Genomic DNA, 22,247 nt, shown 5'->3' with positions numbered 1-22,247 from the left:
TTTAAGACCCAGGATATAAACCAGAAGAAACTGGATTTGTGTCTTGTATGCCAACTCGTGATCCTAATATGTATATGCTGAATAGATTTTTCTAATGTTTTTTTTTTCCATAGGCATTATATCTGATAGCCACTAATGGAACCCCAGAGCTCCAGAATCCTGAGAGACTGTCTGCTGTATTCCGTGACTTTTTAAATCGCTGTCTTGAGATGGATGTGGATAGGCGAGGATCTGCCAAGGAGCTTTTACAGGTGACAATGAAACAGGACAATTACAAAGAGAGAGTCATTATATTGAGCTTTTCCATGTCGATGTGTGACAGTAAGAGAGCGCTGTCAAAAGAGGTCTAGTTCGAGTTAGGCTCTAACCATTTGATCTGAGACCACAGGTACATAAGTATAGGCATGCATCTGATACGTGCTTGATTGGCATGTTGCCTTTCTTCTGAGAACTTGGGAGTTCAATCTGTAACTCTCTTTTATTCTTCCTGGAGTCTTATTTTGCAAGGGAAATAACAATGTGAACCTCTGGTGTTGCTGTTTTGTTCTAAACTTTACTTGTGCCCCTGGATGTTGTACGCAGGTGCTCTTGGCCGGAGGTAATTGTCTACATAACTATGCAATTATTTCCATGGCATCTGCTACTCTAATGCTTTACTGGTCAAAGCCCCTTTGCTTGTGATGCCAAATGGCAGGCACCTGCTTGCCTGGGTGAGTACCATCCAGTGGTGAGTGCCTCTGTAACCATTTGTCCTTTTTATGGCTCTCAGGGATTAATATATATGATGGTAATTAGTACCTACTTTATACCAAATTCTTTACAAACGTTATCTCACTTAATTCTTACAACTCTCTAGGATAGGTGTTATTATCCCTGTTGTAGATGTAGAAATTAAAACTCACACAGCTATTGAGTGGCAGTGCTTTCGCGTGGATTTGAGCCCTGGATTGTCTGACTTTCTTCCACACAAACCAATTTACAGAGGAAAAAATGCATTTATATTGATAAAGCAATGCATGCCCAGGATTACACATATAGCTTCACTGCTGGGGACTGACTGTTCCTTGGGGAACAAGATAAAGATCTGTAATAGCCAAGAACAGTGATTGCTTGTTCTACCTGACTTTGAACACATAATCCAGTTAAACAAAAGGCATAACTCTTGGTCATGCAGAGTGTTATTAACCATAGAGTTAGTCTGTTTTAGGCCAAACAACAAAAAGTTCCTGTTGCTTCTGAGCTCCCTCCAGAGACAGCCATACCCACGCAAAAACATCCTGTCCCAACCCAAATCATATCTGGGATAAACCGATTTGGAGGAATTGGGGGAGCTACCCCTTGTCTTCTCTGCTACCTGTGAGCGTTTCACAGGCTGTCATGGGGCCTGAAAATGTCAGATCTGAAATAGCCCTTTATTAATCCTCTCATTAATACAGCCTCAAATTATAGATGAAAAAATTGAACTTTTGAATGCTTCATTTCCGCATCTTTTCACCCCTCCCACCACACGACATACACATCCTGGTACACACTCCTATCGTGTCTTCTTCCAAGGATGAGTGAAGATACAGGTTCTCTGAAGGTAGCTATACAGTTATGTAGGTAATTGAATCAATTATCTAGTTAATTCCTTCCCCAACAATACTTTTATCTGAAGCAGTCAGATTTCTGATGCAAAATGATATTTTGAGAAAATTGAAGACTTTGTTTGTTGCATCTTCTCGTTTTACACATATAGGCTATAATCTGTATATCACCTTAAGTCCATATAACTCCATTCTCTGACTCTAGCCCATTTTAGAGGTTAGAAAGGAGAGAGATACATGGCATTCACACCACTGGAAGGCTTGAGAAAAGACAGAAGTAAGTGGATTTTTATGGAGCAACTTCTATTTGCAAGGTTTAAGTGCAGTGGGTGATACAAATCTGTTAAAGGCATGATTCCTACTCTTCAGAAGTTCAGTCTCCTTAGGAACATGAAAAAATGCAAGATTGTTTAGAGACTCAGTCAACCCAAGGCCGTTTAAACGGTAAATGTCACGGTTGATTAGAGACGTACTTCTATGGGCTATGGCATTCAGAAAATGTCTGCAAAAAGGAAAGAGTTCACCTGGGCCTTGAAAGACAGATCAGTTTTAGATAGTTTGAGGGGAAAGGGGGAAGGAATTTCAGATGGAAGGATTATCGCATGACCAAAGGCATGTAGGCAAGGTTCAAGGGAACAGAAACTAGACAGTGTAGCTGAAGTAAAGAGTTCCAGTAAGGAAAGCCGCAGGAGACAGGACACAGAGAGCCTTGAACACCAGGCTAAAAGGTAGGGGCTGTAGGCAGTGGGGAAACACTGAAGATATCTTTGGGACACACCTGATGAAATCTTTGTTCAGGAAGATGAATCTGGTGGTATGCAAGAAGAATTAGCAATAGAAAAAAATGGAGGCAGGAAGATAGGGGGGTTATTGTTATAATTTAGGATTAAGTTGATTAGGCCTAGGGAAAGCAAGAGATAATTGTAAAAGGCATTGCAAAGGAAGCACTTGGTAACTGATTGCATGTAGAACATAAGGGAGAGGAACACAAAAGTGACCTACCTCAGAATATCAAACCAGTGGTAGAGTTCAGCAAAAGCAGAAGTGATAGAGGATAATACTACAGTGGCTAACACTGATTGGCTTCAATGTAGCTTACAAGGAACTGTAAGCTGTAAGTTCAAGGTGGCAGAAGGACATTCAGAAGGAAATATCCAGCAGGCAATTGGAGAAATAGGACCAGAATTCAGGAAAGACATCAGGTGCCACAGTGGACATTTGGGAGTCATCTCCATAAAGCTTGATGAGAGGTTGGAACCATGAAAAGGAATGAGCTGTCCAAGGAATTAAATTAGAAAAAGAAGATGATGAGAGTCAAGTTCTGGGAGGTGGGAAGAGGAAGTGAAATCAAGGAGGAAGATAGAGGGGGAGGGAGTAGTCAGTGAGCATGTGTGTGGAAGAGAATCGAGACAGTAGAATGTCACAGGCCCCCAAAGAGAACATCTCAAAGAAGAAAGGGCTATTCACTTGTTTGAAGCACTGCAGAGGGGCCAAAAAAGAAATGGTGGAGACACACTATTGGGTTTAGCAGATAGGAGGCCATTGATTTCAGGGTCAAGGTCTTGAGTGGTCAACAGAATGCAATTTTTTAAGCATGAGGGCTGCTCCAGATAAATTCATGGATTTAAGAAAATCAGAAAGTTAGGCTTGCAAATACAGCAAGATTTTACAAGACCCCTACTCTGAATTTCTAGCTCTGCCAGTCAGCTTCTAGAAGATTTCATGACACCGAAGACCAAAAACATCTGAAGGACAAAAGCTGGCACTATTTTTTAAATGATGTTTAATTGGATCCACAAAATACATTTTAATGAAAAAAAAGACTCCTTGAAAGTGTAAAGTAATATACTTGTTGGAGGAAAGAATTCTAGTAATTCCTCTTTTTTTTCCCTTTTGCAGCATCCATTTTTAAAATTAGCCAAGCCTCTCTCCAGCCTGACTCCTCTGATTATCGCTGCAAAGGAAGCGATTAAGAACAGCAGCCGCTAGGACTGCAAGCCTTACCCCACACCATCTCCCTCACGAGTAAGACTGAAATAAAACTCCACTGCAGGAAAGCTGGAAGAAAAGACAGTTGAATGGGGTGGGGATTCTTTAACTTTCAAATGAATAGAAACTTCTTATAAGCCTTTTTCCTACTCCCTCAGATTATGTAATTTATTTGTAAGCCTGAATCGCAGCCCAAACAGGGCAGCAATGTCGAAGTGGCCATAAAGTGGTCACTTCTACCGTGAAGCGAAAGAGCCAGTAGTGAATCCCCTCATTTTGTGCATTCACTTTGAAGAAAAAGATTTCTCAAAGATGCACTCTCCCTCTTCATAGTGTTGTGTTTGTTTTTAAGTTAGAGAGTAGTCCCTCTTGCATTCGAACCTCCTTCAAAACTCCTTACCCAATGTGATGTTTTTCACTTGCATTGTCATTAGATGTCCAGAAAAAAAATGTCAAAACGTTTTTTTTTAAAAAAGCAAGTAAAAAACAAAAACAAAAACAAAAAAAACAAAAATAAAACAAAACAAAACAAACAAAAAAAAAACCCAGAGCAAGTACTGTGTGAACATGTGGAAGTCCATGCCCTAATAGAGTTGAAATTTTTTATTCTTCTTCTATAGTGGTGGCTCGGTTTGTGTACCTGTTTTTCTGCATTTGTATTGGAAAAGGTTTCTTTTATGACATTTTCCAAAAGCAGAGAGGAATATGTGTGTTCAGGAAGGGCTTTTAAAAACTCTATGTCTAAAAGTTCAAATGGTGAAATCTTATCACATTTTCATGATGATGCTTAAGAGGTAGTTGATTTATCATTTGTATAAACCAGCTCGTTCATCTTCATGATACCTGAAAAAAGACACACCAAAACTATGGCACTCCAGTTGGGTGAGTCCAGGTCTTAAACCTAGGAAATCCTGATAGGAGAAACCATACTTAAACAAAGACGGGACTTTCTCCAAGAGCCAAAAGGAAGATAATATAAGTATGCAATACTGAAATCCTTGTTGGACAGTAAACAAAGATAACAATACCTAATTTAATCCTGTCTTGTCCTTGTGGAATGTAGGTAACTGTAAAATAGGCACAACAGGAGGAAACAGACCCATTAACCAACATTTGCGGCTGGTAAAAATTATTTATCCTGACAATTTGTAACGTTAAAAATTTTTTTAAAGATCTGGAGAACAGAAATATTGTAAGCACTCAACTCTGTAATAAATGGGAGGTCAGTGAAAACTCCATCCCAGTCAACATTAGGCTCTAAGTACTTGTTGCCATTTTCCCTATGTGTCACCAATTTCTGTTTCTGGATATGGTGTGTTCATACTTAGCCCTTTGGGCTTTTGAATTTTAAAAACATGTTTGTAAAGATCTTGAAGTTCTCCAGTGAAAAGCATTTGGGTTTGCAATCATATACCCCAAGAAATATCAGTCCAACTGAATTCCTTTTGTGGCTTGGGAAAAATATGAAAATTTGACTAGTATTTCACCGTGTATCAATTTATTAGAAATTCAACAGTTGCTACTTCCTGAATCTTCTGAGTGTAGAAAAATATCTGGAGGGTGTCTGCATAGAAAAGGATACGCTTCTCTTTCGAGTGTATTGTCAATTTTATAAATTCTGCATAGTTGTTTCTCTAAGCCTTTGAAAAGCTAGCAATTTGTGCGGTAGAAGGCTTCTTGATTTGTAGTATGTCAAGAATCTGAATAGAACCTATCTACATCCAGCAAGAGAGGGAAAGAGATCAATGCCATGGGCCTCTCTCCTTCTCTGCCTAGGCACATCCGTCGATATAATTATCTATCCATTCCTTAAAATGAAAGCACTTTCTTTAGAGAGTTTCTGCTAACCATATAGTGCACGTGTTTATGTTTAGGAGATGACACCACTGGTGGATTTCCTATTATCTTCTTTGACTATGAAATTTGGGAGGGGCTTGACCCCCCGCCCCAAAAATGTCCACAGTGGGATAAAACAACAAACATGAAAAGATCAAGTGGTAATATTAATTTGAAGCATACTATGTTATACTTCACAAAAACATGGCTGGGCCTGAAAATTTTAATGCCACATTGTTTTAATGAGAGAGAGAGAGAGAGAGAGAGAGAAGCCTTAATTTTGATTTCATTGAAAATTAAGTATTTTTTAAATTTTTCATTCATAGTGCCAGGGAATTCAGTGAAATAACACCTGGGATGCAAATAGAATTCAGTACATTGATAACTATACCCTGCCAGGGGAGAGAGCCCCAAACCTGTTTGGGAAGCCCTAGTTATCTGTTAGCATCCCTTACATGTCATGAAGGCCTTTTTTTGTTGGGGGGAGACCTGGAGCAGTGACCCTTCAGGTTACTGTAGGCGGAGAAATGGCTGCTCTTTTTTTTTTTTTTTTTTTTTTTTTTTTTTGCGGTATGCGGGCCTCTCACTGTTGTGGCCTCCCCCGTTGCGGAGCACAGGCTCCGGACGCGCAGGCCCCGCGGCCATGGCTCACGGGCCCAGCCGCTCCGCGGCATATGGGATCCTCCCAGACCGGGGCACGAACCCGTATCCCCTGCATCGGCAGGCGGACTCTCAACCACTTGCGCCACCAGGGAGGCCCATGGCTGCTCTTTTATGCTTTCAATTCAGCGTATCAACAAGGAGCCTGGTACTACTTCACCATAGCCCGTTATACCAAGATTTTATGGTAATATATCCCAGTAGGCTTTACTCTTACAAACTTATATCTATGTAAATTTTAAAATGAGAACAGCTTCTAAAGACCCTTCCCCGCATTGGAGAGTTATGTATATTTCTAATAAGTATTAGGAAGAAGCTGCTTCTCCTGCCAAAATGATGCTGAAGGATTCCAGGTGGTTAATAGTTTATTCGCTTTCCCTGCATTTTTTTTTTAGCTCATCTTGACACAGGTGAATCTATCCAGATCTTTGAAGTCGCTCGTGTGCCCTGAGATAATAAGGGCACATCGTCGAATGTTGATTCCAAAATGTCCTGAGATAGGGATAGGGCAGTGGGAAAGTCAGGGAAGGGTGAGAAGCACAGTAGAGATTATTTATTTAAGAAAGAAAAGAACATTAATGTTGTAGCAAGGATCCGGTACGTTGTCATAATCCCCTCAAATCAGTCACCATGTTGGGTAATGACTTCGTTCTTGCTGATCTCGTCTGTGTGTCATTGTAAATATTTGTGTGTCTGTGTTCCATTTTGGCTACTGGATGGCCAAGTCATGTAAGAAGATTTAACTCAAGTATTTATTCTTTAATTGTGTTATTCAGATTTCTTTCAGGCTTGTGAATTGCACCCCAATGTTTGAGTTTAACCACCTGATCCCCACATCTTTCCCTCCCCTGTGAAGCACATTCCATTGCTAAAAGAAAAAGAAATATGAAATTGCTTCATGTCGTCTGTATAACTGTTTTGATAGTTTGAGATGTTTGTCTATAAAGGATATTTCTCAGCTCAAAGATCGTGTAAATAATTATATTCCTTTGCTCAGTGGGTTGTTTATTTCTAATGAGGCTGCCGGTTCTCAGAGAGAATCAATAAAATCACCTTTAAATAACATAAACAGGGAAGACAGCCATGTAAAAATAAGTGTGCATATGGGCAAAGACTGGGAACACAGACAATTGAAATCAGTGGTGTTAGGGTGGCGGGATTATGTGGAATTTTTTTTTCTTTTTACAATTTTCTTTGATATTGTTCTAATATTGCTTTATAATAAACATCAGAAAGGGAACTATAGAAACATAGAAAAGAAGCCAGAAGCAGACGCCTTCTGGCCAGAGCCCAGAGCATGCAGGGCACAGATATTTGCTAGTTACGATTATTCCATAGGCTTTATATTTGCCTGGGTGCTGAGGTTGGCACACGCTTGGGTATGGCACATGCTTTCTTAGGGGACTATTATCTACAAGTTAAAGCTAGGGAAATGTCACTATTATTAGTACAACAAACGCATCCTTCTGCTTTCAAACTGGGTGCCCCCCTCCACTTTAGTATGGCCTTGAGGTTTCTGTTTTGGTTACTTTAGATTGGAGGGGTGACCTTTGATCAGCCCCCTTGATAGCATCTGTTTCAAGTGTCGCCTTTCTGGATCACTTTAGCAGATTTTCAGGTTGAATCTTGGAAGAACAGAAGGATAAGATCCCCAGCTCCCACCATTTCCTTTTCCAACAGGGTACGCTGTCATTCAGGTAGGATTTTCTTTAAATGAACAGTAGGCAAGTCCCATTGATTTCAGTAGAAGTTATGACTTGCACTTAAAAGCTGACTGAAAACATTAAGACAAATATTTAGAACTGCCCTGGCCTGTTGGCATTCAGTGATACTCCTTTTAGCTTTGGCCTGAGATGGCGGCCTCTATGTACTTTCTGTCTGGCCTGATTATAGGTTGTATGCAGTAACTACTGTCATTTTTAAACAGAAAAGGGGAGACTATCTACCCAAAGAGATGAATTTCCTTCTAACTCACCAAAGAAATTGTAGGTGAGGACTTTTATAATGCGGTAGTGGCCTCAGGTGTTAGTTTCACCAAGTGCAGACCTTATATCTAGAGAACCCACAGGCTTTCCTTTGGCCATTCTCAACATATAATCTACTTATGAGAGTCTTAACCCTGCCCTGCCCTGCCCCATTGAACCTCATGGTCCTTTTCTTAGCTACTTGCAGTTAATATTCAGTTAAACAAAGGCATGGCCAGTGATGCAAGCTACTCCCAGTCTCTGAGCAAGAGGACTGAAATTCAGCATTTGTAAATTGACAGTCTAACAGACCTGGGATTTTGAGTGAATTTAACACACAATTCTGAACATGTATTTGCATGTGGATTGGGAAGGAAATAAATGGGACATTGGAAATAATGGGACTATTCTTCCTAAGAAAGAATTTTTCATCAAAAATGTGTTTCTGATAGAATCTTTCTGTTGGTCAGCTTTAATATTTTTCCACTCCTTTTCTGATCCCACACTCCTTTAGTAACCAAATGAATATAACCCGACTCCTCATTCATTGGGGATGTCTGTTTAATATTAAACAATATCTAACTGACTCTGCAAACGCGGGAACTGAGATAATCACTTCCATGTGCACACTTCTATGTTCAAGTAGACAATAACGAGGAACATTTACTGCCACATAATACATTCACACTTGCAATATAAACTCACAGAAGCCAGTTAGTGCCCTCAGAGTCTCCTTTGGAAGCTGCCATCAGGCGAATGCTATCCCATAATACCAGTAGAAGGCAGGTACCGTGTTCACCTGATTTAGGACCTACGAGGAAATCAACAGCAATTAGAGAGAATCAGTCAGATGTAGTGGAAGAAGTACTAGCCTAGAAGTAAGGATACCTGGATTCTAATAAAGACTCTATTCCTAACTTACTATGTGACCTCGGGCAAGTCACTTAACCATGTTATGGCTGTTTCCTTATCTATAAAATAAGGGTATCGGACTAGATCTCCAAGGCTTTCCAAAAGCTACAACATTCTGTGGTACTGTAGATTGCCTTGCTAATTCATCCTGCTAAAGTGATGGCAAATACCACATGCTTCAGCCTGGGTCTCTTATGTTGCAGTTAAACTATAGGACTATGTAAGATGATGCCAAAAAAAAAAAAACCCTCGAACAAATGAAGCAAATAATACTAGAGAATGTTGATAAAACTTGTGGCAGCCTTCCAATTCCTTCCCAGTTGTTTTGTTTTTGTCCTAATGTTCCTTTTCTGTTGCGTGGTCCCAGTTTTCATTTTCCATACACTCTGTATGTAAAGTCTGGTTTTCATTAAGCTGTGGCCAGTATTTGCTACTAGAACAGAAATGCACTGTCACACTTGCTAGAATAGAACTATACTTGGGCCTCTTCTTTCCTACGAAGTGGTGTTGGGCTTTATAGAGTTTACTTCATCAATGGCACAAGATGTCAGAACCCATGCATTTTAACGGCTGGGACTACTGAGTGGGGCCTAAGCATTTGCAGGTTGCAGAGAGAAAAAGGCAAAAGCGATTATATGCTATTAGCATTAAGGAGTGTTGACAAATCCACTTGTTGGGAACCAAAGATAGCATTTCTGGTGATAACTCCCACAGGGATTGGCCAGTTGAATGAGTATGCTACTGGAAAGAGGATAAACTGGTAGTGGACAGTCCCAATGCCCTGCCCACAGCAGTGCCAACCAGCCCTGAGTGTGAAATTCAAGTTCAGTGTGTGTGCTTGTCTGTGGTGTGTTTTATGGACCCGCATATACTATATTCATTAGTGATGATAAGACCTTTCACAGAATTCTGTAACCATTAGTGGGTTGAGTTTTAAATCTCAGTACATCAGCAAGGAAGAGACAGATCACAGGGTAGTGATGGCTACTGGGATTATACTCATAATATCCAGACAAAACAAGTTAAGGAGGATCTACATTTTCATTGTTTATCAGAATTGTTTCTCATTTGGCTGTGCTTTACTTTTGTTAAAATGTGTTATCTGTAAACCCATGTGTAGTGAACTTCTTATGTAACTTTGGATTAAAGGTATTTATGGTCTTCCTGTTTGTTTGATTTTTAAGTAAGTTATTTCTTTTGTAAACCTGCTGATGGTATGGTTCCATCCTTCTGACCTCAGCATCCGATCTTTTTAAGGACTTTTGTTTCCAATATTGTTATTTTAAATTGTGGTTGAAGCAATAGAAAATTGAAATATGGATTGTGCATGACTGTGTCTTGAGTGTAAAAATATTGCAGTTTGAAACTTGGACCTAAAGTATTGCAAATAAAAATGACAAACATCACTGAGCTGGTGCTTCTCTCTTCTGTCACCTTTCCACCCACCCCCTTGGCATTGGCATTTACCCGATTCACGGGTTGGAGGGTAGCATTCTCCCGCAAGTATCAAGGCAGGGAAACGTCCAGCCTTGTAAGCAATATGGGAAATGTCCTGCAGATCCTACCACTAAATAACTCAGGCCCAGAGTCTCCATCTGGATTTTACATAGAATAGCTGAGAGAGACAAATGTGTAAACTCAATGCAGGGCAAAAGGTAGATGAAGGGAAACTGCCGAAAGAAACCATATGTAATAAATAATTTGTTTTTGCTCATCTTTCTGCTTGGAAAATTCTGAACAAGTAAAGCCATCTCCATAATGTTTAGTTTTTATCTTTTTTTTTCCAAATATTGGAAAAAATTTATTTTGTATCAAGGCGCTAATAGTTTGTCTATCTTTTTTTTATTAGTTTCTGCTTTATAACAAAGTGAATCAGTCATACATATACATCTGTTTCCACATCCCTTCCCTCTTGCTTAGTTTTTATCTTATATCTAGAATCAAGGGCCACAGTTCACAGGAGAAGTTCTAAAACCATGTTACTGAGAACATTCATTCATTCATTCACTCTTTCATTCAAAAAGGATTTATTGAGCTCCTGCTGTATGTCAGGCACTGTGGACTTTTCTGAGAAAGATAACTTTTCTTTTAAAAACAATCTCCAAGTGTGACTAAATGACAATAAAGTTCATTGAAAGCAGCTAAATGAACATATTGGAGTCAGGTTTGTCAGAAACTGAGTCCTCATGACAAGCTAAAAACGCCAGGGATTTAGCAACCTGGAGGTTTGTTACCCTTGTAGTACTTGTACAGTGGGGATAGTGTTCCTTCTGGAGCTTGTGTATATAATTTGATACCTTTGTGTAAGTGGATACCCACTGGTACTATATTTCCTTCGAACGTTTTATATATCTTACCAAATGCTATTTGGTTGTTTTCAGTTCACTGGATTTACACGCAACCTTTATTTCTCTCACTGACTCTCTCCATGTTGAAAGCAAGAGACATTTCTGTACATGTGAATGGGCAATTAAACGAGAATCCCAGTCGTTAGCCTTTAGCCAAGCTCTCCACTGCCCATGCGCATGAATTCCTATGTTGCCTCTCCCACTATTAGCCTCATGGCCTTCCAACTTGGATTGACAGATTTCCTCCATTTTTCTATCCCTATTAAAGTAGAAATACTTTTTACGTGTTAGCAGGTTAGCAGTATCTTCCATCAGAAAAGAAAATTTCAAAGGCATTTCCCATTGTCACAACAACTTAGAGGAACAGGGTCCCAAACAGTGATAAATGTCTTACTCTGCAGCTCAGCCCTACTAGCTCAGTTGCTGGAACTCTAGCCTCATCTAAGTCCCTGACCTCCTAGTGAAGGGGGAGGGGTAATACCTGAAGTGCCTCCCACATTGTGGGTGTTCTCTACATCCCACGCAGCCCTGGCCTCCAGACACCTGGGTGGTATCTGGTGGCTTTCCACATACCTGCATCAAGCACCACTGCTGTCACTGCCTTCTGCTAATCCTGTACCAATGCCACTTTCCCATTGCTACTGTTTGCCACTCTGCTGATCTGTATCTTCAATAGCCACACCAGTCCCTGGTGCTAGGAGCCTCTGGGGAGGGCAGTGGGGTGACTCATCCACTTACTTGCAGTTTCATAGCAGGTTGCTTTTTACTGGGTTTCTTTTTTTTTAATTTTTATTGAAATATAGTGGATTTACAATGTTGTGTTAGTTTCAGGTGTACAGCAAAGTGATTCAGATATATATAAATATAATGTATACATATATTCTTTTTTTTTTACATTCTCTTTCAATATAGGTCATTACAAGATACTGAGTATAGTTCCCTGTGCTATACAGTAGGTCCTTATAGGTTATCTATTTTATAACTTGCTTTCTTTTCTATACCTGACAGCAGAAGCCCTTCTCATGAAATCAACTGATTCTGCTACATCTTTGAATGGCTCTTTTTCCATTTCTTTTTTTAAATTGATTTATTGATTGATTGATTTGTGGTTTTCTTTTTCTTTCTTTTTTTATTATTAGTTTCTGCTTTATAACAAAGTGAATCAGTCATACATCTTTTTCCATTTCTGGCACCTCACTGAACCAGGGAACAAGTCTGGCCTTCGTTTCCCCCCTCCCTTCTTGGGGCTCGTCAGGTCAACCTGTGCATAGCCTGGCCCCTTTCAGGCCCACCACTTTCCATGGAAGTTAATCCACAGTGTCTGCTAGAGACATTCCTTTATAAATTCTCCATTTTCTTTTTTTTTTTTTTTTTTTTTTTTTTTGCGGTACGCGGGCCTCTCACTGTTGGGGCCTCTCCCGTTGTGGAGCACAGGCTCCGGATGCGCAGGCTCAGCGGCCATGGCTCACGGGCCCAGCCGCTCCGCGGCATGTGGGATCTTCCCGGACTGGGGCACGAACCCGTGTCCCCTGCATTGGCAGGCAGACTCTCAACCACTGCGCCACCAGGGAAGCCCTAAGTTCTCCATTTTCTTCCAAGCAGCCCTCCTTGGAATAAAATGGAAATTGGCAGTTTGGTTCCATTCTACGTGTACTTTAATGTTTTCACTAGAGTACCCTCGTCCTGTTTCCTAGGGATATACATTCCCACAAAGTATGAAGCAACAGGCTCTGTTACCATTGGGGAAAAATGGGTAAAGCATGCATAGGAATCTCTCTGTTTTAGTTCTTACAACTCCACGTGGATCTGCAATTATCTCAATGAAGTTCCCAACAAGAAAAGCAACAAACTGCATGATACCGCCCCCATGACATTTCAGAGGTCGTGGCAAGGAGATAGGATGCAGGCTGGATATCATGTCCCAATCCATTTCCGCCACCAGCTGCTAATTACCTTGGTATCAAGAAGTTCCTCCCTAACTTAATTCCACCTGTCCCTAGTCCTGCCCATCTGAGGTAGTGAGAATTCCCACTTTCTCTTCAGGCACTTCCGAGGCCTCCCTGGGGAAGCAGGGAACTCAAATCTAATTGCCTATGAGTTCTTCCCTGTGAGCATGGATTGACCGGCTCCTCAGCCTACGGTGTCCCACGAGAACAAAATTCATAATGAGAAACTTTTAATTCTACAAGTAAAGCTGAATTGCTGTGCCTTAAAATACAGGATGGGAATGTTATGTTCCAACAGTGTTATATGACAGAATAAACCTCTTGATGTATCCTGAAACCCTGCTGTAGGCACAAATGAGAAGCCCTGCTATGTTTTCCACATTTTCTTTCTAAGCCCTTTTGAACAGACATTAGGTGGTTAAAATCTCCTTCATATTTAAATGGCTGTGTGACATAATTCCTAAAAAATTTGAATCTCACTTGAATGAGGTACAGTTATTCCTCTAGCTATTCAAGTAGAGAGAAGGGATTACCAAAGTAGTCCCCTTCAAGACGATCTTAATCTCTGGTCATATTGGTCCATTGCTACCTTCAGCAATGATTGTTCTTCTAATTTTGGGTGTATTGTGCTTGGGAAGGTGTTTTTCACCTGAAGCACAAGTGCGTATGTCCTAATCTGCTTTTGGGGTATTCCTAGCATAAGACTTGACTGTGAAAAAGGCAATATTGTCCCAGTTTGCAATATAGCCTTCTAAATCCTTTGGATAAATACTGTCTAGATTCCATACGTGATCATCAATCTCACCAACACATCTAGCATCAAAACGATGCGGCTACCACACAGTGTGCAGACCCACGTTACCAAATCCCGAACAATAAAGGTTTTATCTGCCACACTGGGAGACAATCTATCTCAAGAGGTTCATGTAAGAAGCTACATTCATGAATTTTTAAAATTCCATTGAAGATACCTCTCCCGTGACAGAGTTACATGGATGTTACTTAGTGATGTGTTTATCAATGACACAGGCGTGTGTATTAATATCAGAGTAGCCTATGGTACCAGGATAAATATCTGGAATCTAAAACATTTCCCTTTCATAAGAGGATGCTCATAAGAGGATCAAAAATATCAATTCCAGAATCAGTGAAACTCTTTTTGTTTAGCTCCACGGTACACTCCTATGATCTTTTCTAACTCATTATCTGTATCATTTTGAGGGTTATTAACACCTACCTTAAGCCCTCCTTCAAACTGTGTATGTATCATAGCATTTTATAGGTTATTAAATAAGTCAAAACCTTGATGTCATCTGCACTAACATCTGTACTATAAAGGTTGAATTGTTGGCTTTGCTGGGCCTTTGCACTCTCTATGACCTTCCAGGAATCACTGTTCCTCTGATGGGAAAGCTGAGGCTCAGCACATGGCCACAGGCTTAATGATCCATAAGATGCCACATGCCCACTTTAGTTTGCCTCACTTTCTCAGGTCTTCAGGTTTTCCACCATCTTTTCTTTCACCATCTTGGCCTCACAATCAGAGGCTCCCTACCACACACACACAGACACACACACACACACACACTATAATGAATAATTCCCAATCACACACACACACACACACACACTTTAATGAATAATTCCCAGTCACACACACACACACACACACACACACTTTAATGAATAATTCCCAATCTCAAACACACACACACACACTTTAACGAATAATTCTCAATCACACACACACACACACACACACTATAATGAATAATTCCCAATCACACACACACACTATAATGAATAATTCCCAATCTCTCTCTCACACACACACACACACACACACACACACACTATAATGAATAATTCCCAATCACACACACACACACTATAATGAATAATTCCCAATCTCACACACACACACACACACACACACACACACTATAATAAATAATTCCCAAGCATGTTGTTCTTCGTCATTTTCATGGGTGCCTGGCTACACCTGACATAGCCCCTCCAGACCAAGTACAAGTTTTGCTCCTCAGACTCAAAGTGTTTAAGAAGTAAAGGAATGAACCCTGCCTGGAGGGGCACTTTGCTGGCTGGCATGTGGACGGTGGCCCAGTGGCTTTCCCTTAATTACCTATTGGCTGGAGTACACACTGTGACCCACTGTGATAGGTTCACCCCATTTTTCTTCCTGTCTATGGATAGGGCAACCATTTGGGGCTCACCAGGGAGTTCCCCGATTCTTCAACATCACTCAGCATCCCTTCCTGCAGCTCCTGTCATCATACTTCAACATTGCTCTGGTGCTTCTTCCATTCAAGGTTGCTGCAAAATGCCTTGGGGAGTGGTAATCTGCGTGTCTCTAGTAGTTTCTACTTTAGTCTAGATATATATTATATCAGCTTCTTAAATTTCCATACCTTCCACTTCCTCCCCCATAGAAGTCTCTGGATAGTGGGTTTTCCCATCAAAAATAAAATAATGAGAATAAAATCATCATTCCTAGTAGGGTAGCACCCCAGTACCAAGAATGCTCCATCCTGGCCCCCACCATGTCTTTTGCTCTTGCCTCAACTAGGCTGGACCATGTGCTGTCAATTCACTCGACTCTTGTAAATTATGGATCTCCCTTAGGCTGACATGGGATTATGAGTTTAGATTTCAGGGCTACAATTGCATTTCACTTTTCTTATCTAAGTGTTAGTATCAATTATAAAAATAGGATGAATATACATGATGGGGCTGTGAAGAATGAAGAAGTTGACATATCACAATGCTCATTTGGTCACAAAGTAGGTACTCAATAAATGGTAGTTATTATTATTATTATCCTTTTAAAATATTCTGGCCAATTGGAACAACTTCAAGAGTAACCACTGCCCTATCTTCTTTATCTGAACCTAGGGGCAGGACAGGAATAAAGGTGCAGACGTAAAGAATGGACTTGAGGACACGAGGAGGGGGAAGGGTAAACTTGGACGACGTGAGAGAGTGGCATGGACATATATACACTACCAAATGTAAAATAGATAGCTAGTAGGAAGCAGCCTCATAGCACAGGGAGATCAGCTCAGTGCTTTGTGACCACCTAGAGGGGTGGGATAGGGATGGTGGGAGGGAGACGCAAGAGGGAGGAGATATGGGGATATGTGTATATGTATAGTTGATTCACTTTGTTATAAAGTGGAAACTAACACACCACTGTAAAGCAATTATACTCCAATAAAGATGTTTAAAAAAAGTAATTAATAAATATTTTGTGGGGACACAATTTGAGATTATATAAATACCTGTTTCCCCATCAAACTTTCCCCTATTATTAAAAAAAAAAAAAAAAAGAGTAGCCACTGCCCTGGGTGAATTTCAGCTGGCAGTCCAAATGCGGAGAAGTATTTCTTCCATAGTGCAGTAGCCATTGTTAGAGACCTTCTAGTCCTATGTAGGACCAGACTGGGAGGGCCCTGGTCGGTGAAGTGTGTAGACAGTGTGAGTATGCACCCCATTTTCCCCCATCTCCATCCAAAAGCAAGAAATCTTTGCTAACACCGGTGGCTTGCGTCTGGGGATAGCATCCAGTTATGTGCCTCACATTTGTATTTCAAGTCCTTATCCATCTTTAGCTGAAATAACCAGTTCTTTAATAGTTACCAAATCTTTTCCCTTCCTATATTGCCAAATCCATTCCGTAATACTCTTAAAGCCATAAGACAATACTCTTGGGGAAAATCCAGCTATTTCAATTTATTTTTAGCAGGAGGCATTACAGCATCCATATAATACATAGCTGACCCATAACTGAACCATGCAATTAAAATTGGGCAATCTTATTGTATTTAAGTTATACTTCAATGAAACTGACTAAAAATACACAACAGATCTTCCTCGACTTATGATGGGGTTACATCCCAATAAACCATTGTAAGTTGAAAGCATTTTAAGCTGAAAGAGCATTTTTTTCTTTTCCGCTACGCGGGCCTCCCACTGTTGTGGCCTCTCCCGTTGTGGAGCACAGGCTCCGGATGCGCAGGCTCAGCGGCCATGGCTCACGGGCCCAGCTGCTCCGTGGCATGTGGGATCTTCCCGGACCGGGGCACGAACCCGTGTCCCCTGCATCGGCAGGCGGACTCTCAACCACTGTGCCACTAGGGAAGCCCCTGAAAGAGCATTTAATACACCTAACCTACCAAATATCATAGCTTAGCCTAGCCTACCTTAAACGTGCTCAGAACATTTACATGAGCCTACAGTTGGGCAAAACCACATAACACAAAGCCTATTTGATAATAAAGTGTTGCAGGTCTCATGTAATTGATTGAATACTGCACTAAAAGTGAAAAACAGGAGGGCCTTCCCTGGTGGCACAGTGGTTGAGAGTCCGCCTGCCGATGCAGGGGACACGGGTTCGTGCCCCGGTCCGGGAGGATCCCACATGCCACGGAGTGGCTAGGCCCGTGAGCCATGGCCTCTGAGCCTGCATGTCCAGAGCCTGTGCTCCACAATGGGAGAGGCCACAGCAGTGAGAGGCCTGCGTACCTAAAAAAAAAAAAAAAAAAAAAAGTGAAAAACAGAATGGTTGCCCAGGTAAAGAATTGTTGTCAGTGTATCAATTGTTTACCTTCACGATCGCATGGCTGACTGGGAGCTGCGGCTCACTGCCACTACCCAGCATCACAAGAGACTATGGCACCACACATCACTAGCCTGGGAAGAGATCAAAATTCAAAATTCAAAGTATGATTTCTACTGAATGCATATTGCTTTTGCACCATCGTGAAGTCGAAAAATTGTAAGTGGAAACATCCTAAGTCAGGTACCATCTGTATATGACTTTGAGTGTGAGAGTGTGTGTGTGTGTGTGTATTTGTGAATATATATATATAAAATCTGCCCACCTTTACCGCAACCAATCTGATCCAAGGCATCTTCATCTCTTGCTTGGATTGTTACAGTAGCCTCTTAACTGGTCTCCTTGCTTCTATGCTTGCCTAACTATAGTCTCAACGGGACATTCAACATAAATCAGAACTCTCCAATGGTTCCATATCCCTCTCAAAGTAAAGACAAAGTCCTTATAATGACTTACAAGGCCCTCCACTGTGTGTACCCCACTCCTTTTCATCCCCTTCTATTCTCCCCTTCACACGTTCTGCTCCAGGAACACTGGTTCCTTGTTAGTTCCCAAACTTTTCAGCCATGTGTTTGCCTCAGAGCCTTTGTGATGAGTGTTCCTTCTTATTGGAAAACACTTCCCTCAGATAGCCACACATCTCATGTCTCACTTCCTTTAGGTCTTTGCTCAAATATTTCTTTTTCAACGAGGTCTACCTGATTACCCCATTTCAACTGCTTTTCCCCCACCAGAATTCCTGATATGCTTTCCCTGGTCCTTATCCTCATAATATCTATCAACTTCTTTCATGCTCTACCATTTCATCTATTTCTTCTATCTGTTGTCTGACTCTTCCCAGTTGAATGTAAGCTCCACCAGGGCAAATATCTTTTTTTTTTAATTCCCTGAGGCATCCCCAGGCACACAGCAGTCATTCTATAAACGTTAGATAACTCAGTGAACGTTGGCTGTTCCTTTCTTCTTGAAACCCTGTCTTGTCTTGGTTCTGTGACCACTCTTTCCTGATCATTCTCTTATTTCTCTGTTTTCCACTTCTCCAGTTCCCTTTTCAGAGTCCTACTTCCAACCATCCTTCACATGTAGGTGTTTTCCCAGGATTCTTTCGTGGTTTATTTTATTCACACCCAAGTCTCCTATCCCCACCTATATCATAACTCCCAAACTAATATCTCCAGCCCATATGTCTCCTCTACGTTTCAGATCCTAATTGTAAATACATCTACCTACTTGAAATCTCCACTAATGTGTCCCAAAGTCACTCGATACTCAAACTGTCACAAACTGAATGCATTAGCTCATATTCACCATATCAGAGCCTCTCCCTGTGTTCTGTCTCCCATAAATACCCAAGTCAGAAATCTAGGCATAATCCTTGAGCTTCTCTTCATTTTTATTTACCCCTACTGTCTCCTCAGTTACCAAGTTCTTATGATTCCTCCTATTAAATATCTTTTAAACTATCCTTTACTCTTTATCCCCAATATTTGGGGAATATTGCAGCAAAATAAGTAAGGAAGGCCTGAAGGAACCAGTCTCCTAGTTTCCATTCTTGGCACTCTTCTGATTCACACTGCTGCTAGTGTTTGTTCAGAAAAGAAAACCTGACCATGTCATGACCCTTCTTAAATCCTTTCCATGGACTCTCTGGCACCATCAGCATGGACCCCTTGCTCTCCATTATATGCCCTTCATGTGGATCCTTATATCAAGTTCAAAAGCTTGTCTAATCCTTTCTAAACAGAAGCCATGACCCCTGCTTATAGATCCATGGAGAGATATGGGAACCACATAACAAAGTCACATCAGTAAATCAAAATTAATGATCCCTATGCCAGTAGGGAGTGGAAAAAAGATGCTGAAGAACATTGACTGTAGTTCGTGATTGCAAATTCTCCCTGTATGATGATCCCATAGGAAAAGCATATAAGGCCAATGATATAATTAGTTCTGAGGCTGAGAACGCACAGACTGATAAAGAGGGGAGGGCATCTTTGTACTGGGCAACATTCAGAAGAAATCACACCGTGTTCTCTCTTTCATAGTGTTTGGATTTGCCCTTCCAATTGCTGCAAGCCAGCCTCCATCCAGGAAAGTAAGCTAATTCTCCTCTCTCCTTGATGCTCAAGAAGGTATAGTCCTTCAGGGAGAACAGACTTGTGGTTGCCAAGGGGATGGGGGTGGGGGGAGGGATAGAGTAGGAGGTTAGGGTTATCAGATGTAAGCTATTATATATAGAATGGATAAACAACAAGGTCCTACTGCATAGCACAGGGAACTATAGTCAATATCCTGTAATAAAACATAATGGAAAAGAATATTAAAAATAGAATGTGTATATGTATAACTGAATCACTTTGCTATACAGCAGAAATTAACGCAGCATTGTAAATCAGCTATACTTCAATTAAAAAATAAACAAATGAAAAAAATTTTAAGAAAGAAGGTATGGTCCTTGGCCAATAACCTGGATGGGTTCAATATATTCAGAATCCTTGGAAATGGCCTTATAGTGGTCTAGAGATAGACACACAGAAATTTCCCATTATGGAGTAAAATGGGTTCTTTACACAATTGTCACTAAGACCTTTATCCCAAAGGTTTTACCAGGTGAGAGGTCTACACTAAAATCCAAAAGTATGAGTGTTGTTGGTTTGTCTGTAAGTCCAACCCTGGGACAAAAGGCAATGCCCATCTCTGGGCAGAGCTCTTCTGGAGAGATGTACTGTGCCAGAGTCCAGGTTAGCTGGGATAAGAACCCTGGCACAGACTACAGACTTCCCTTGTGACCCTCGACATCTGTAAGGAGAATGTGGGAGCAACTCAACAGCCTAAGAAGGTCCAGAGAAAGGAGGTGAGACCATTCTGCTAGGTCTGGGAAGCAGGGTTAAAAGGGGTTTGGACAGATGTTTTCATACTCTCAGTGGTCTCAGGGCGTGGGAGCAGTGGGACTATCAGAGGCTCTGGAGTTAGAACAACTTTGTTTCAAATCCCACCTCTGCCACCTAATAGCCCTATGAGTTTGATCCAATTTCTTAACCTCCCAAAGCTTTCACTTCATCATCTGTAAAACTGGAATTGTTATACCCATGTAAAATGTCATTGTAAAGATCGAATGAGACCATGTTGTGGGAAAATGCATGGCACTGGACTTGGCAAACAATATGCTCTTGATAAATGATAGTTTTCCTCTACCCTTGCACAGCATGGGACTATACAACAGAGAGTCTACAAAACCAAGAATTCTCAGGGTCAGGACTGCCTCTTTTTGATATGCCCCAGTTCCAATGGCAAGGTCTTTGTTTCTGTTTCTAAAGGACCAGTTAGAAACAACACAAGAGGGAGATGGGGCACTTGCTGAGAGGGGGCCTTAAATGGGGTTAATGCACCATTTTATAAACAAATAATATTAGTTTTACTTTTATCTAAAAAGTAATGTATGCCCCATGTTCATTTTGATGTTGTTAAATTAAATGCTATTTAACATTGTTAGATGGCAATATTACCCAATTTGATCTACACATTCAAAGCAATCCTTGACAAAATACCAGCTGGCTCTTTGCAGAAATTACAAGCTTACCCTAAAATTTATATGGAAGTGCAAGAGAGCCAGAATAGCCAAGACAATTTTGAAATGGAAGTACAAAATTGGAGGTGTCCCATTCCTGATTTCAAAACTTACTACAGAACTACAGTAGTCAAGATAGTCTAGTATTGGCATAAAGACAGACTTATAGATCAATGGAATAGAATTGAGAGCTCAGAAATAAACCCATACATTTGTGGTCAACTGGCTTTCAGTAAGAGTGCCAAAACTATACAATGTGAAAAGAATAGTCTTTTCAAGAAATGGTGCTAAGACAACTGGATATCCACAAGCAAAAGAATGAATTTAGACCCTTGCCATACATCAACATACAAAAATTAACTCAAAATGGGTCAAAAATCTACATGAAAGAGCTGACACTACAAAACTCTTAGACGAGGACATAGGCATAAATCTTGTGACATTCGATTAGACAATGGTTCCTTAGATATCACACCAAAACCATAAACAACAAAAGATACAAAAATAGATACATTGGACATCACCAAAATTAAAAACTTTTTTGCTTCAAAGAACACCATCAAGAAATAGAAAAGACAGGGCTTCCCTGGTGGCGCAGTGGTTGAGAGTCCGCCTGCTGATGCAGGGGACACGGGTTCGTGCCCCAGTCCGGGAGGATCCCACATGCTATAGAGCGGCTGGGCCCGTGGGCCATGGCCCCTGGGCCTGCGCGTCCGGAGCCTGTGCTCCGCAATGGGACAGGCCACAACAGTGAGACGCCCGCGTACAGCAAAAAAAAAAAAAAGAAATAGAAAAGACAACC

At 40.9% G+C, this 22,247-nt stretch overlaps 1 protein-coding gene across 7 annotated transcripts in view; it reads left to right on the top strand.

Moving 5' to 3' along the window:
- PAK3 (p21 (RAC1) activated kinase 3) overlaps window positions 1-5,940 on the top strand; it is a 117,980-nt gene extending 112,040 nt beyond the window's left edge. For all 7 annotated transcript variants that reach the window (XM_060088104.1, XM_060088102.1, XM_060088103.1 and 4 more), the window contains 2 exons: window positions 114-251; window positions 3,486-5,940. In XM_060088104.1, the coding sequence (XP_059944087.1) occupies window positions 114-251; window positions 3,486-3,575 (228 nt within the window). In that variant the 3' untranslated portion in view covers window positions 3,576-5,940. The remainder of the gene's footprint in view (window positions 1-113; window positions 252-3,485) is intronic.
- Window positions 5,941-22,247: the final 16,307 nt, after the last annotated feature.

Source organism: Mesoplodon densirostris, chromosome X (genome assembly GCF_025265405.1).
Source record: "Mesoplodon densirostris isolate mMesDen1 chromosome X, mMesDen1 primary haplotype, whole genome shotgun sequence".
In the NCBI taxonomy this organism is placed as follows: Eukaryota; Metazoa; Chordata; class Mammalia; order Artiodactyla; family Ziphiidae; genus Mesoplodon; species Mesoplodon densirostris.
This window is presented reverse-complemented; position numbering and strand designations above follow the sequence as displayed.